The following is a 15,490-nucleotide window of genomic DNA, read 5'->3' on the forward strand; positions in this document are numbered from 1 at the left end:
TTCCTTGGGGACATATTTCCCTAACTACATTCTTGATATTGTTCCATCTTGCAGTGTAGCATTGAGTGTATGATTGTCCTTTAGGATTTTTCAAAGTCTTGTTGTCGGTAGGCTCCCTGAAGATCAACAAATGTTATATGTGTATCCCTGTTTGTGGTCATTTTCTTCTGAGAATAAGTTGTCGTTTTTCTTCTCATCGTACTAGTCACTGACAGTCCTCTGTAATTCTCACAATGCTTCTTATTGTCTCAGAGTAAATGCCTTCAGGACCTGGTGCATTTCCATTTTTTAGACTCTCTATCGCAGATTTGGTCATTTCTATAGTGATTTCAACTTGTTCACCATGTCGAGTAGGCCCCACTGTTATTATGAGTTATTTGTTTAAAGTTAATCGAATCACATCTCGATAAAAGGTTTCAGTACGTTGAGTATTGAGGTGAGTCTAGTGAAGTGCGGCGTTCCACAGGGCTCGGTTCTTGGGCCGCTGCTATTTATCATTTATATAAAAGATTTACGGCTGAAAAGATGAACCGCTGCCGTTTTGTCAATTCCTAAACATCACCGAACGCTAGCTGAAAATGTTGCTGCAATTACAATTATTCCGCAACAATGGCTTTCTGCAAATAATTTAGTACTTAATGAACGGAAAACCCAAAAACTTGTTTTCTCCTGAAGGAAAGTCTTCGCAATCTAATAAAATTAATGTGAAATTTTATAATGTTCTCCCATCAAATTTTAAAAAGCTCTCTTTTGAGCAATTTAAAATAAAAAGCAAGATTTTTTTACTCAGAGTGCTATAATGAACTTTCGTATTTTGTGTGCTCTGTCTATAATATAATAGTTATAGTTATTAAGTTGTATTCTATTCTGATATCGTGTATTCAAAATGTGTTTACTAACGACTTGGCTAACAATGATTTAGACGGTCAAACCATACTAACCAAAACTAACCATACTTTTTAAAGTGATGGAATGACGATCTGTTACTTATTTAAAAGAAATTACATGGTTCAAAAAAATGAGGATTTTCTGCGAACAACTCATTTGTTCAGTTACAGTTGAATCAACGAAAGTTAATGTGTCCGTTTTTCTTTTCTGATCTTAAGACTTCGGTCTAAAACCATTAATTAGCAGAAAATTAGGAATTTGTGATAACAAAAACAACTAGAAGGCTATATAGATCACCCCGACTCAGACAAGAAACGAAGATGCTGAGTGCTGCATTCTTTCTTCATTATTGTTGAAGTGAGTGGGGTGAGCAGTATAACAGTCACGTAACATTGCACACCGAGCGGTGTGGAGCGTATCTCCAGAGGCACCAATCGCCTTTTGCAGATATCCTCGGTCTTTATGGTGTTCGGAAGCAAATGGTACCTTTTTGGCGCAGGAGCTTAGCAATGTATTTCGCTCTATGAACCAATGCTTTCGCTGTGTTACTGGACCAATCACTAATCTGTCGCATTTTCCAGGATCGAAGTGGAAGTGCTGTCGCCTAGCGTATACGAGCCTTTAGTTTTTGCCTTACCGAATCACACCAGATTTAGCCTAGTCGATTTTCCTTTACACCTTCCGTTGGAACTGTTAGGTGAGCATATCAGAAAACGACCGACCGAATTTTATCGTATTGTATTACTTTTTTAGGTGTCGAAACTTGCCTGAAGGTGCTTACGATAATACTGTTAGAAAATAAGGTCGTGTTTCAGTCTCGGGACTACAACGCTCTCTCAATGTCTGTGATGGCTTTTGTGACCATGATATATCCCCTCGAGTATATGTTCCCGGTCATTCCACTGTTGCCCACGTGTATGAGCTGTGCAGAGCAAGTGAGTGACATTGATAAACGGCTTAAATTTAAAACCAACCAAAACTAAACACAATGAACCAGAACTAACCAAAACTAACTAAATTAACTAAAGACTCGTTACTCGTAGCTTCTTCTGGCGCCGACACCCTTTGTTATAGGATTGCCAGTCAGCTTCCTCATGTACAAAAAGAACTTTAGGTGAGTAAAAAAAAAGGATGTGCGTATCCGCTTTTTCAATGTCATTTTAATTATTATTTTTTCCATCGACGTGCATTAGTTATCATTATTTTAAGAACAATAACTTGGCGTTAGCTTGAGCCACATATTGTTCTTGTTCTTTGATTGGCCGAATTGATGATTTTAAAGTTAAACAAAAAAAAACATATATAAAACAAATACCAATTAGAGTTGTAAAAAAAACAAAACAAATTTATATATTAAAGATTTAAAAAGTATGTACCCAAAATTATTGATATACATTTTTCTTTAACACAAATACAAAGCAGAGGATTGTGTTCTACACATATATTTAGAATGATTTATTTTTATAATTGAATTTTTTTCGTGTATTGCTGAACAGTCTTTCATTTGTTATAGATGGTTAGGAAATTTAAAAAAAATAGAAATTAGAGTGAAAACAAAAATTTTATTAAAAATTTTACGTATGAAGGCATTGTGTTCTACATATTAACCAAAACTATGTATCTAAGTCATAATTGATTTTTTTCATACAATTGAAATCAAAATACAAATTAGATTGAAAACAAAAAAATATTAAAAATTGAACTTGTGAAGGCATTGTGAATTTTTAAAAGATATATTTAAAACTATGTCTCTATTTTTTTTTTTGTTTAACAATAAAAAACCATTTACATAAATGCAAATTAAAGTGAAAAAAATTATTACAAATTTTACGCATGAAGGAATGGAGTTATGTTCTACATATTACATACTACATACTACGTATTTAAAACTAAGTATTTAATTTATAACAGATGTTTTGGGAGTATGTGCTCTCCAAATCTAAAATACATATTTTGTAAGTTTTTTCTATATAATTTTTAAATGTCTTTACTAATTATTTAAAGGATTTAACATTTGAGGACACTCTGTTCTATATATCTAAAGAATATATTATAGAACCGTGTATCTAATTTATAATAACTATTTTTTCGGTGTTTTTATTTCAAAGTTTAACGAAGTAAAACAAACACTTATTAGATTAAGAACAAAAATTGTTGAGAATTTAACGTGTATGTTGTGTATATCAAAAAATATATTTAATTTTTATATTATTTATTAATATTTTTTTCACTATTGTTTTCAACTTTCTTGTCGAAGCAAATATACCTTTCCAAAATGTGGACCCTTTAAGAGGATGCTTTTCAGATTGCCCGACGATGTGTGTTTAGTGGACTTAGACTCAAATAAATTACATTCGCCGATCGATATCCCCCCTCTGCCCGAGCCCGAAGGCACGATTCTGAAAAACCACTTGAAGCAGGTAAGTGAGCCAACCGATGCTCCTACAAATCGAAGCCCCCGTTTGATATTTTCCGTTTCCCCGACGTTTTTTTTCTACGCTTCCACCGAAAGGCAATGCAACTTATGGACCAAGTCGGCACCGGAGTAAATATATCCACCATTTTTGCACTTTTCACGCACACTTGAGCGGTAAACGGGGCAGGCTTGCACATTCCTGTGACTTTCGCGCGTAAAAGTTGGTAGTGCTTGTTGAGTAAATGGTTTATAATCGTTGATGCGAATGTTGCGTAAAAAACGACACCTGATAAACGAGGTTATAATATAAAAGAAGTCTCAGCGCGCATAACCTCAAACCTTACGACGCTGCATGTGCGCCGGAACCACCCTCATTTATCTACTAACGTTTCCTCTTTGAGGCAAAACTTTTTTCAATCGAAATTCCATTCCACATCCTGTACAGGGTCAAAAAACGGCCAATCTCCAGTCTAGCCTTTTAAAAAACTACTTCTAAATTTTGACATTTGAAAGTCTCCTCCGTTGCTTGCGGTTCTGCAACCTCTAAGTAGGTAATTGTTTTCCGATGTTTTGGCTCGTATTTATACCGACTCCAAGAGCGTTGAGATACTGTTGCATGACGTAGAGCTTCGAAAAAAGCGACGCCCCGCTTAGAAACTAATGGCCATTTCTCCACAGGCCATTTCCAACCTGACGGCTCCCAGTAACACCAACGCACAACTGCATCCTTCCCGGAGGGAAAGCCTATCGACGTCGTCTTCGAGTCACTTGGGGTGAGAGGACAATGCAACTATAATCCTTAAGGTGTCTAATAATCGTCCCTGCAGGGCCAGTCCTCAGGAAGTGTCGCCCACCGCCCAACAAAAACTCTCCTTGTCGCCTCAAACCGCTGCTGCTCTGTCTCCGAGGACGTTGTCTCCCACCCTGCAATCGGGATTCAATCCCTTCATATATGGAAACGACGTAGACTCGGTAGACGTCGCCACCAGAGTTGCGATGGTAAGGTCTCTGACATGGTGTTCAAGTTTTTCAATATATACTTTCGATTTTGAACGTCAGCTGGAGAAAAAGTCCAGTCGAGTAATATCTGGTGAGCTCGCAGGCCATTCTATTGATCCAGTTATATCACTGCGATAAGATATCTTTCTGCGGTCGGGATCATCCTGTAGTGATGATGCTTTGCTTCTTTTAAAGCTCGTCGTGGGCTAACATCATTACTTGAAGCTACTGTATTATCCTCAACCTCTAATAGAATTAGATCTGACTGTAGAAGATCTAATTCTACAGAAGAAAAATGGATTTTAAAATAATTGTGTTTGATTTACAAAAAGTAAAGTAGGTATCGACTTCTACTTTTTGACCAACCCTGTATATTACCTGTTTACTGCAAAAGATGTGCAAGAAACCATAATGGATTAAGTGCAACCTATCAGAAGTGAAATAAATAATCCCCGAATATTTAAATTTAAATGTTCTTTTTAGATGGTTTGACACGCTCTGGCTTCGTCTTATGCCTTATATAAATCTCAAACAGGAATTGTCAGGATCGATACATATTTTTACGACAGCACTGACAGACCACCAGAAATAACATAAGGATTTTTGAAAAACAAATCTAATTAAAGTTAATAGAAAACAAGTCAAAGTTTCTGAAAATTAAGTCAGAATTTCTGATAAAAGTCTAAAAAATACGTTAGAGTTTCTGCCTTAAGTTAGAATGTATGCAAAATAAATCATAATTTCTGCAATAAGTCAGAATTACTGAAAAAATTAAAGTTAATAGAAAACGAGTCAAAATTCCTGAAAATTAAGTCAGAATTTCTGATAAAAGTCTAAAAAATACGTTAGAGTTTCTGCCTTAAGTTAGAATGTATGCAAAATAAATCATAATTTCTCAGTCAGAATAAGTGCAAAAATTAAAGTTAATAGAAAACAAGTGAAAATTCCTGAAAAATAAATCAGAATTTCTGTATGCAAGCCAAGATTTCTAAAAAAAAGTCACACTTTTTGAAAATTAAGTCAGAATTTCTGATAAAAGTTTAAAAAATACATCAGAATTTCTGCCTTAAGTCAGAAAAAATGCAAAATAAAAAAAATAAAGTTAATAGAAGACGAGTCGAAACTCCTGAAAAATAAATCACAATTTCTGAAAAACAAGACAAGATTTCTAAATAAGTCAGACTTTTTGAAAATTAAGTCAGAATTTGTGATAAAAGTCGAAGAAATACGTCAGAGTTTCTGCTTTTATTTAAAAAAAATGCAAATTAAAAAAAAAAGTTAATAGAAGACGAGTCGAAATTCCTGAAAAATAAACCACAATTTCTGAAAAACAAGACAAGATTTCTAAATAAGTCAGACTTTTTGAAAATTAAGTCAGAATTTTTTGATAAAAGTCGAAAAATACGTCAGAGTTTCTGCCTTAAGTCAGAATGTAAGCAAAATATATCATAATTTCTGCACTAAGTCAGAAATACTAAAAAAAGAAAGTTAATAGAAAGCAAGTAAAAATTCCTGAAAAATAAATAAGAATTTCTGAAAAACAAGACAAGATTTCTAAAATAAGTCAGGCTTTTGAAAATTAAGTCAGAATTTCTGATTAAAGTCTAAAAAAAGCGTCAGAGTGTCTTCTTTAAGTCAGAATTTAAATAAATCGTAATTTTTGCAATAAGTCAGAATAACTCAAAAATTAGTCTGGATTTCTGGAAAACAAATTAAAAATTATGACTTGAATGTTTTGTATGGGACATCGATACATCGATACAATGTTTTAATTATATTCTGTTTTTTTTTTCGCTAATTGCAAATGGTTTTAAAATATTGATCGTTTTCGATTTTTTGACGTGGAAATTACGAATTTGGACGTTCCCTCTAGAGGGTATTACCTCATGTGATTTTGTCAGTTTTTGACTTATTAGCATTTAAAAAGTTTTTGAAGCGGAGTAATAAAAAACCAATATTTAATAATGAATAATGAAAAAAAAACTTCAAATCAAATGTCGGAATTTCGTAATTTTTTCGCGTCTAATATCCGCTATCTTTATGAATCGCCCTGTATATTTGAAATTCCCAAGATGTAACGTATAATATAAGTAGTTTATTTAAATACTGCCTGAGGTCATCAAAACCCCGAGATTTAGAATTTTTAAATTCCGTTTAAAGTTAATCTAAAAGTGCACGTTCCGTTATTATGGTATCGTTTTGCGTAGCAATTTGCAAATCTGCGTCGTTCGTTGATAAATCCGACGTTTCACCAATCGGTCAATTCTTCTTGCGTCTTCCATTGCCTTTAAGCGACAGTTTAAAGTGCGTTTCAACCTAACTTTTGGTATTCAGGTGAGGTTTTTCAATTCGCAAAACTTGCTGGCCAACTTTTCCGAGCATACGAGGACGTTGAGGCTGTACCCGCGTCCCGTGGTCGCCTTCCAGATCAACAGTTTCCTGAGATCCCGCCCGAGGGCGTCTCAATTCCTCAGCAAATTCGCGCGGACGCAGGCGGTCGAGTTCCTGGCCGAATGGTCCCTGACCCCGACCAACGTCGCATTCCAGAGGATTCACACCGGCGTCCTGGACCCCATCCTGATCGGGGACAAACCGAAATGGTACTTGCACACCCTGGAACCGATCAAGTTCGTCGTATGGGACGACGGAAGCTCGCTGAACGGAGCCCTGAGAAGCGTCCAAGGTCAAGAGTACCAACCGACAGACGAGAGTGGCTCGGATTCGGAGGAAGGCGAGAGTACCAGCTCTAGTTACTCGTCTCTGAGCGATTTCGTGTCCGAAATGGTCTCCTCGGACCTTTCGCCAGGGTACTTGTCGTATCACGAGCAGAGGAAAGCGTCCGCGCAAAGCATGACGTTTTCGTCGAACGTGGACGTGGACAGCGTCTACAAACCGCCGTCGGAGCTGCGGTACCCAGACGGAGAAGCTCCCGTACCTAGATCAGAATCGCCGCACTCCTCTTCCAGCTCGGACTCGGATCTGAGCTCGCCGTCGTTCAACCGCGATTCGGAAATGGAGTTTGGCAAGCAAACGAAATGCGAGCGGGATTTGCCAAAGGGCGACAAAGACGACACGAACGAGAACGAGTCCGATTCGAATTCGACGACGACGCCCAAAACGGTGGTTAACACTAATCAGAGATCGAGTACCGACGACGCAGACAGAAGCGTCGCGAGCAGGAGACAAAGGAAGGTGAGTAAGCGGACGTCATGCAATTTTCAACTTGATCTCATTCGTACGTAAACGATTTACCTGCCAATCTGGAGACAATAGCAAAAAAAATCTGCAGAATATGCCACCAAAACAGTACTGAGTACCAAGAACTCATTAGGTGTTTCCTATCTTCTTCAACTCGAACGTCTTAAGGTGTCTTGGTTACATGACTCTCAATATTCACAGTGTATTTGGTAGATACACTCTTTGTCTTGTAGAAATGTTTCGCTATTTGATGTGTACACGATCGTCAAGAGAGAAAGAGTATCCAACTCAGATGGTTCGATGTAACGTATTACAGTGTCTCCTAGACGATTCCAGGTTTGGTTGCTTTACATAATGATTTCGTATCTGCAGAGATGCTAATAGAGCCATTATTTCTACTTCTACAACCTTTCTCTTTTTCTAAACTCCCTCCAAGGGCACGTCGAGCAAATTTGCCTGAAGAATATAATCTTAAATAATAAAGGCAATGGAACTTGGACAACCTCTTAATATTTCTACCGAATCATTGACTTCAATCTGATCCAAAAGCTAACCAGATTAGTTTTCAGAAGTTTAAATTGTTTTGTAATAACAAAGGTTTCAAACGAAGTTCAAAAGCTTATATTATATATGTATATATTAATATGTACTTACAATCAGATGAATAAAAAGTTCCTAAAGAAAAAGGAGAGGAGCTATAAAAATAATTGAGGGTATTGTAACCGTATTAATTTCTTATCTTCCAACTCTTTTTAAGCAGGATTCGTTTGGGGATATATAAATTAATAGGTCTGAAAAAAGAAATTTGCGCTGGTGGTATAAGATTTTCATGGGCGGGTGTTTATCATTTCTTGATGAAAAATCAAAAACTTTTATATAATTTTTATTCTAGATTTTAACTAACAAATTTATAGATAAAAAATTTGCTCAGCTAAAATAAAGTTTTTACTCAAAAAATGGTAAATTTTACTAAATTTTAGCTAGTAAAAAAATATTTCTTGAATAAAAAAGTATATATAGAAATTTCGATTCTCTTTGTATCGTTTTGGCACCCAAGATTAAAATTCGTAATTATATATATATATATATATATATATATATATATATATATATATATATATATATATATATATATATATATATATATATACAGGTTCCTCCGATCACTCCCGCCCCATTACAAAAGCAGCCCAGCGTGGGGAACGTCTTCGCCAAAGCTTCGAGTCTGGGTTCTTCCGGAACCTCGAGTCCCGGACAGTTACACTCTGCTGGAAGCGGCGTGCCTAGGCAGGGTTCTCAGGGTTCTCTCTTTGAACAGTTCGCGTCTCAAGCGAAGGAACTGGTAAGGGAGACGACGCGTCAGAGTAGCCAGGACGGACTTTTGGCCCAAATGGACAAGGTGAGAGAGTTCGGATACGCGTTGGGCCAAACATTCAACGACGCGTTTTTTAGCTGAAATTCCAGGCGAAAGAGAAACTGTCTGAAGCGGAGGAAAGTCACATATTCGCTCCGTTTGATAAGGTACGCGCACAATGTTTTTTTATTAATTGATTGATTGGTACTATCTGAAAATCTTCTTGCTGGTTGAGTCGGAGCTGTTTATATACGGTTCGAGAGGGAGGAGCTAAGCGATCTTCTTTTGGTAGAGGAATGGTTTAGGTGCAAGAACTTTCACGCTTTTTCGCGTTGCTTGTTCCTAATTGCTACTTTTCGTCCTGTTTTTCCAATATACCTGATACTATATTGAATGCTTCAGGACTAGGAAGTTTAGTACAAGTTTAATACAAGTTTTCCCTGCAAAGGGTTTGGACGTAGAAGCGAAGCGGATGGGTCGAAGAACCAAGTTAAAGTTTTTTTTTCACAAATTTGCTATGCGTTCGTTAGCTAGGAAGTTAGCTTTTTGCCGTTTTTATCTAATCTAAGACTCGACATTTGAAATGATTTCCTCATTTGGAACAAAGTCGGAAACTTTCGCTGACTCTTCAGTCTCAGAAAGTCGCTAGGATGATACATTTACCACGATGTTTGATGCTTGAAAAGGTGTTGAAATCAATTTTATAAATTTTCGAATGTGACTAAGGATATGAGAGGTATGAGAACAATGTCAAGATGTAGTGACGAAAGAGTCCTATTGATTTCGTGTATTTCTTTACGGATATGAAGAGTTCTTTCTCGGTTTTTAAGAACACCTTGAATGTTTTCTTGATATTAAGCTATGCGTTCAGACTTTGATTCAGGACGTTAAATTTTTGCACTTTTAAATCGAATTTCATTATTGTTTAAGATTTCAAATGATTTTCTCCTTTGGGATTATACGTCATACGATTCTTCAATCTCAGAAAGTTGGAGCGATGATGTATTAATCAAAATGTTTGCTGGTTGGGAAGACTTTGATGATTGAATGTTGAGGTTAGCTTTTCCAAATTTCTGAATGTGACAAATGGGTTACAAGATAAACGCAAATTTCCAGCATTTTTGATATCATAGGATATTTAAGGAAAATTAGGAATGACGTTTTGGTTTCTGCTTTCCTCCTTTTTGATAATAATGTATGGGTTTGATCGTTTCGTAAGTGTTGAGGTTAGCTTTTCAAAATTTCGAAGTGTTGTCGTGAATCGACATGAGAAAAGAGTCTTATTGATCTTAGGAATGACGTTATGGTTTCCGTTTTTGCATTTGGTTAATTTTTCAAAGAAACCAGTGTAGCCTCGTTATGTGCTTTCAAAATTGCTATGTCGTAAACAAGTATTATGATGGTGGTGGAAGTTCCTTTAAAAAAAAAAACGATCGATCTACAGTTCACCACCCAAGCAAAAAAGGCAGCCGAGGAGGCCTCCAAGAGCGTCCAGGAGGCGGGCAAAACCGCTACCGCGATGAGCAAGACCACGTTAGACGACCTGACGTACGTGGGCAAGTCCACCCTGGGCGATTTGACCAAAAGCGCCAAGGAGGCGGCCACCAAAAAGGGTCTGCTAAGGGTACCGTTAGCGTCGTCGTGCCTCGTTGAAATTTTCTATCTGTATCGGCTTGCAGACGGACTCCTTCAGCAGATCGGACTCGAGACGGGGTTCCAGCAGCAGCAGCAGCACCTCGCTGGTCAGCACTTCGAACGTGCTGGCCGGTGCAAGTCGCGATTTCTTCACGAACATCAGTTCGGACCTCAACGGACTGGCCACGAGTACGTCGAGCATGTTTTCCGACTTGTTCGGTAGCAAAAGGGAACTGAAACCGGAACAGAGCCCGAGCCAAGTGCCCAGACCAAAGGAATCCAAGACCAGCATGTTCGGGCCGTTTCAACGCGGACCCAAAGGTATCGTCGAGAAGAGTCCGTTGATCAAACACGTGCCCAAAAGGCAGGACGATCTGCAACGGAAACAAAGCGTAGACAAGTCCGCGACGAACAGTGAGAACCAGGCTTTTCTCAAAGACGTACGTTGCGCGCGTGGCAAAACGGCGAAAAGTTCACGATTCGGTTATTCAGATCGTCGGCAGCGTTCTCGAAGGCGAAGGCGTCGGTTGGCTCAAACTAAACCGCCTGAAGAAGCTGATGGAGGACGAGTCGTATCGCAACTTCGTGCTCAGCAAAATCAACAAGACGCTAGACAGGAAAATCGCACCAGACGATCACATCGACGACGTCGTAAGACAGTCCATTTTCATATTTTTAATTACTAAAGCCAAAATTTAAACACCAATTTCGATATACAGGGTCATTTGCGTGTCTTTTAATAATTTTATTGGGCTCGTTGTTAGCTTTTCAGAAATAGATATCAATTAAAAGATTTTAATTTCAATTTATCGTACTTTATTACGAAAAGTGACCTGTCAAAATATCATAAATCGGGATACTTTGAAATCGCCATTTGATATATACCTTTGATATAAGACTGCTATACTAGAAATTAATAAAATATGTCCAATTAATATCCATGAAATTCAATCAAGCGACCTATACTGAAAAAATTAAATATACAAAATTAAAGTCCGATAACGAAATATCCCTAATTAAACAATAAAATCTAAAGAAAAATTACAGTTTAAATTATAATACGACCAAAAATATAGTGCATTTATTGCTTTGACGTTTTAAGTATTTTACAGTACCTTAACCACAGACCTTCGCAGGACCATGGTTAAACCCATCCCGAGAGATGTTTATTGTGCATTTTGCAGTTCTTCTACGCTTAAAACATTATTCGCTTTATATACGTCGTAGATTATAAGCCTAATTAGTGTTGCTTTTTAAAAACTCGCGAAGTACCAGCATTTTCTCTCATTTTCCACTTGTCTATCCCATTTGCAACATTTGGGCGGGAGCATCTCCTGAGATACACTAGACTGGCGCATATTTTGCATAATTCGCACACGATGTATTATACACGAAATAAGAATGATTACTAATAAACTTAAACTAAGTAGTATACCAAACCAAAGAATATTAAACACAGGTACCTGAATTTAAATTTAAATTCCGAAACTTTAGGTAATAATCTTGTTGCATTGTATGTTAACCACCCTTGGATAATCTCATTCAAAAGCAATTGGTCACTTTCATATATATATATGAACAGACCATACTTACCCTTACCCTTTGAACTATCTAGTGAAAACAGCTTCTATCTCAGGCAAGACCCACTTAATGCAGAATAAACATCTGTTCAACGTCAACGCAATAAATGCGCTATATTTTTGGTCGTATTATACAGAGTAGAACGCGAGTCAGTCTCAGTTAAGCTTTGAAGAGGCCAGCGATATGATTGACGAAACGATCTCAAGTCTGAATCCGAAATCCGGTTTTAGACGAAAAGTCTCTGTATATACTGCTTTTTTTTTCTTTTCTTTAATTGTTTGTTTATTCTATTCATTGCGGTTTTGCAAACGTTTGGGTTTTGGCTTTCTTCCGTTTTCCGGTCATCCTTCGGATCTACTGCTGAAGCTTGTGCAAAATGCATTCCAGTGTTTACCGAAACCCGTGTGGAAAGGTATGCTGAAGGTGTTACAAGCGATCGTGCACGGTTTAGAAGTGACTTACGGCAACTACGGCCTCGGAGGTATGGCATCAGCGTTTCAGTTGCAAGAAGTCGCCCATACCCATTACTGGTCCAAAGATGTCGGCGACGGCGCCATGTCTTCCGATATCACGCAGGTGCGATTTTCAGTTAGGGTATATCTCAAAGCACGACAATGCGAAAACATATTATTATTATTATATTATCAATTAATCTTTTTTATTGCTTGCTTTCCAGAGTTCCAGCCCAAAATCGCCACAGAGCCCGAGATACTCGCTCCAGTCCTCCGATTGGGAAAACGACAGCAGAAAATCTTCACAAGCAGGTAATTCCGTATGATCCAACGACCAGAACGATTGTATCCAAACACCGGACACGATAAACGATTTTACATTGCCAGCGAAAACGGAAATTTCATTTCGGTCAAGCAAATCATTCTGCATAGAATCCAGCGGCGTACGCGCATTTTTTTTATAAAATATATATCATTTTGCGTTAACCGCGACTCAGATCTCTACCTGTCACCAATATGGGAATCAGTCATCCAAGACGTTGTTCATACCCCTCATTTAGCTCCGCCCCCCTCAAACAATATATAAGCAGTTTCAGTCAAGCTCTGAAGAAGCCAACAGGATGATTGGCGAAACCGACGCAGGGGGAATCCAGAAGTTTTGCAGAAAGTATTACTAGCGTTTCATTTCCAAATTACATTTCTGATTTTTATTTCACAAAAAAGTACTTGGTATATTTTTAGATCCGCCGGAAGTACGTCTGGTTCAGGGCGACGATACGGACAGGGAACAATCGACAGCCGATATTTTCAAGGACATGTTGACTCAGAAGAAGAACATGATCCTCAGCAAACTCACTTCGTTCGACTCTGACGTAAATATCCGCATTTTCATTTTATCACCGACTGACGCATGTACATTTGTAAATATTCGCGTAATTCAAGAGTTCCGCGTGAGTTTTGAAGTTTTGGTAGTTAAAAAACCAGCCCAAATTCTCTACTAAGTTCCGCATAACGTTTTTTCGCAACATCTTTGCGTGTCTCCCGTCAGAGACGCTCGAAGACTAAACCGTTCGAGGGGGCAAGAACGGAACAACCTAAAAAATCCAAAGTCTAACTCTAAAACCGACTATACATGAGTAGTTCTCATGAATTTGCGAAAAACGACTTCGCATAATATTAAAAGTATAATTAGCAAAAAATGCCAATTTTTTCCATTTTTTATGTAGTCCTCTGGTAAATTAGCACACTACGTGGTCCCCAGCTTTTTTGATTTGAATGAAAAAAAAGTAGCGATGAAAAAAATCAACTATGAGGGAATGATAATTCAAATCAGTATCATCATTTTTTTTTCTCAACATAGATTTATTTTATTGAAACCTGTCTCACAACATTTTAACAAAATTTTATTATCAACTTTACTGAGATCTTTCATATTTATTTCATACAAAGTAGAGTAACAACTTTTTATTATTTTTCAATATAATCCCCCTTAATTTCAATACACTTATTACATCTCTTTATTAACAACTCAATCCCTTTCAAAAAATATTCTTTTGGTTTGTCCGCAGAATGAGCTAAAACACCCTTTTTTAACTCAACTTCGTCGTTAAACCGCCGTCCACGTAAGTCCTTTTTCAAATATCCAAACAAATAATAGTCGCTGGGGGCCATATCTGGACTATAGGGAAGATGATCTATCTGTTGGAACCCACACTCTAAAATGGCAGCTTGTGCAACACCAGCAGTATGGACAGGTGTATTATCGTTTTTTAGGAACCCATCTTGCACTAACCTTATGCATACCTAAATGATCATGCATGACAAAGGAAGGGTTAGCACCTAAAATTATTAAAGAAAGGCTGGATGGTGTGTACGGCCAACGTTCTCCTTGGTATTCTGTAGTGAAAGAATGGGCAAAACGTTTTCAAATGGGGCAGAAGTACCTTGAAGATGATTCAAGAACTGGTCGACCAGTGAAGGTCATAACGGAAAATGTTAGTAAATGTAAGAGATGGTATTGAGTGATCGACGTTTAAAGGTCAAGGAAATCTCAGAAATTACTAAGCTTTCTGATGCAATAATAGAAACATGAAACGCCTGAAAGCCTAAGAAGAAACGAAACTAGACAAGGCGCGATACAGCAAGACACCCGAGATGATATACACTGAACCATATCAACCAAAAAAAGAAGAAATGCGAAAAATGGTGGATAGTTAGTAGTCAACGCCCTCGATAACAAGAGAAAAAAATAGCAAAACGAGTGGAACGCCGTCTACCACGACACTTCCGTATAAAAGCCAAGGTTTCTGCCAAAATTTCAAAACTTTCTTCGGAAAACTCTTATTCTAGTATAATGTCCGTTCCACCTTATAAAGAAAATCGTGCAACCTGCTTTTCTAATCAGTTCTGAATGCTTTTGCCTATTTTTTTTTAACTATGTGTGGCAGGCTGAGGGCACGTTGCATGGTTCCGGTGGTACCGTTTCACCTTCGACGGGTTCCATCACCACGGGTCCCGCTTGCGGTCTGAATAGAGGCGGAGCACAGGCATCGTTCAGATCGACCGTGTCCGATACCGAGGTCGAAACGTTGCAGGTAAAGATTGGTGACGTCATAGTTATCGCTGGTCCGTTTACGTCAGGTGCGTTTGTCAAATTTGCCAAAAAGTGTACAGCTGACAGAATGACAGCTGCTACCGTTCTACGTTCAAAATGGTTGCCAAACTGTCCAGGGAACTTGTAATGAAACATAAAAACAGATTTGACAAAACAATAAAACAAAAGAAAACGAGCTTAACCCATATTATCCCAAACACAAAAAAAAATGCTTTTTTGCTCTGAAATTATTTGTTTTTTTGCACTTAAGAATATATTACATGTGCCAAAAAAAGAAAATGAAAACTCGAAACATACAAAAAATACTGGTGCGTAAACGAACCACTGGGAAAAAACATTAAATAATGTTTTGG

The 15,490-nt window shown here is 37.6% G+C and overlaps 1 protein-coding gene across 2 annotated transcripts in view; it reads left to right on the top strand.

Moving 5' to 3' along the window:
- The window catches only part of LOC132705654 (MAP kinase-activating death domain protein), a 47,669-nt gene that overhangs the window by 10,627 nt on the left and 21,552 nt on the right, over positions 1–15,490 (top strand). The window contains exons 7-23 of one of the 2 annotated variants that reach the window (XM_060676400.1): positions 1,470–1,585; positions 1,642–1,823; positions 1,932–2,002; positions 3,194–3,308; positions 3,401–3,433; positions 3,983–4,077; positions 4,132–4,303; positions 6,638–7,495; positions 8,655–8,900; positions 8,954–9,022; positions 10,300–10,479; positions 10,535–10,930; positions 10,983–11,141; positions 12,459–12,647; positions 12,748–12,835; positions 13,265–13,395; positions 14,971–15,117. In XM_060676400.1, coding sequence (XP_060532383.1) covers positions 1,470–1,585; positions 1,642–1,823; positions 1,932–2,002; positions 3,194–3,308; positions 3,401–3,433; positions 3,983–4,077; positions 4,132–4,303; positions 6,638–7,495; positions 8,655–8,900; positions 8,954–9,022; positions 10,300–10,479; positions 10,535–10,930; positions 10,983–11,141; positions 12,459–12,647; positions 12,748–12,835; positions 13,265–13,395; positions 14,971–15,117 — 3,247 coding nt within the window. The remainder of the gene's footprint in view (positions 1–1,469; positions 1,586–1,641; positions 1,824–1,931; positions 2,003–3,193; positions 3,309–3,400; positions 3,434–3,982; positions 4,078–4,131; positions 4,304–6,637; positions 7,496–8,654; positions 8,901–8,953; positions 9,023–10,299; positions 10,480–10,534; positions 10,931–10,982; positions 11,142–12,458; positions 12,648–12,747; positions 12,836–13,264; positions 13,396–14,970; positions 15,118–15,490) is intronic. The other variant, XM_060676401.1, reaches the window with a different exon arrangement.

Source organism: Cylas formicarius, unplaced genomic scaffold, assembly GCF_029955315.1.
Source record: "Cylas formicarius isolate icCylForm1 unplaced genomic scaffold, icCylForm1.1 PGA_scaffold_7__23_contigs__length_41026272, whole genome shotgun sequence".
Lineage (NCBI taxonomy): Eukaryota > Metazoa > Arthropoda > Insecta > Coleoptera > Brentidae > Cylas > Cylas formicarius.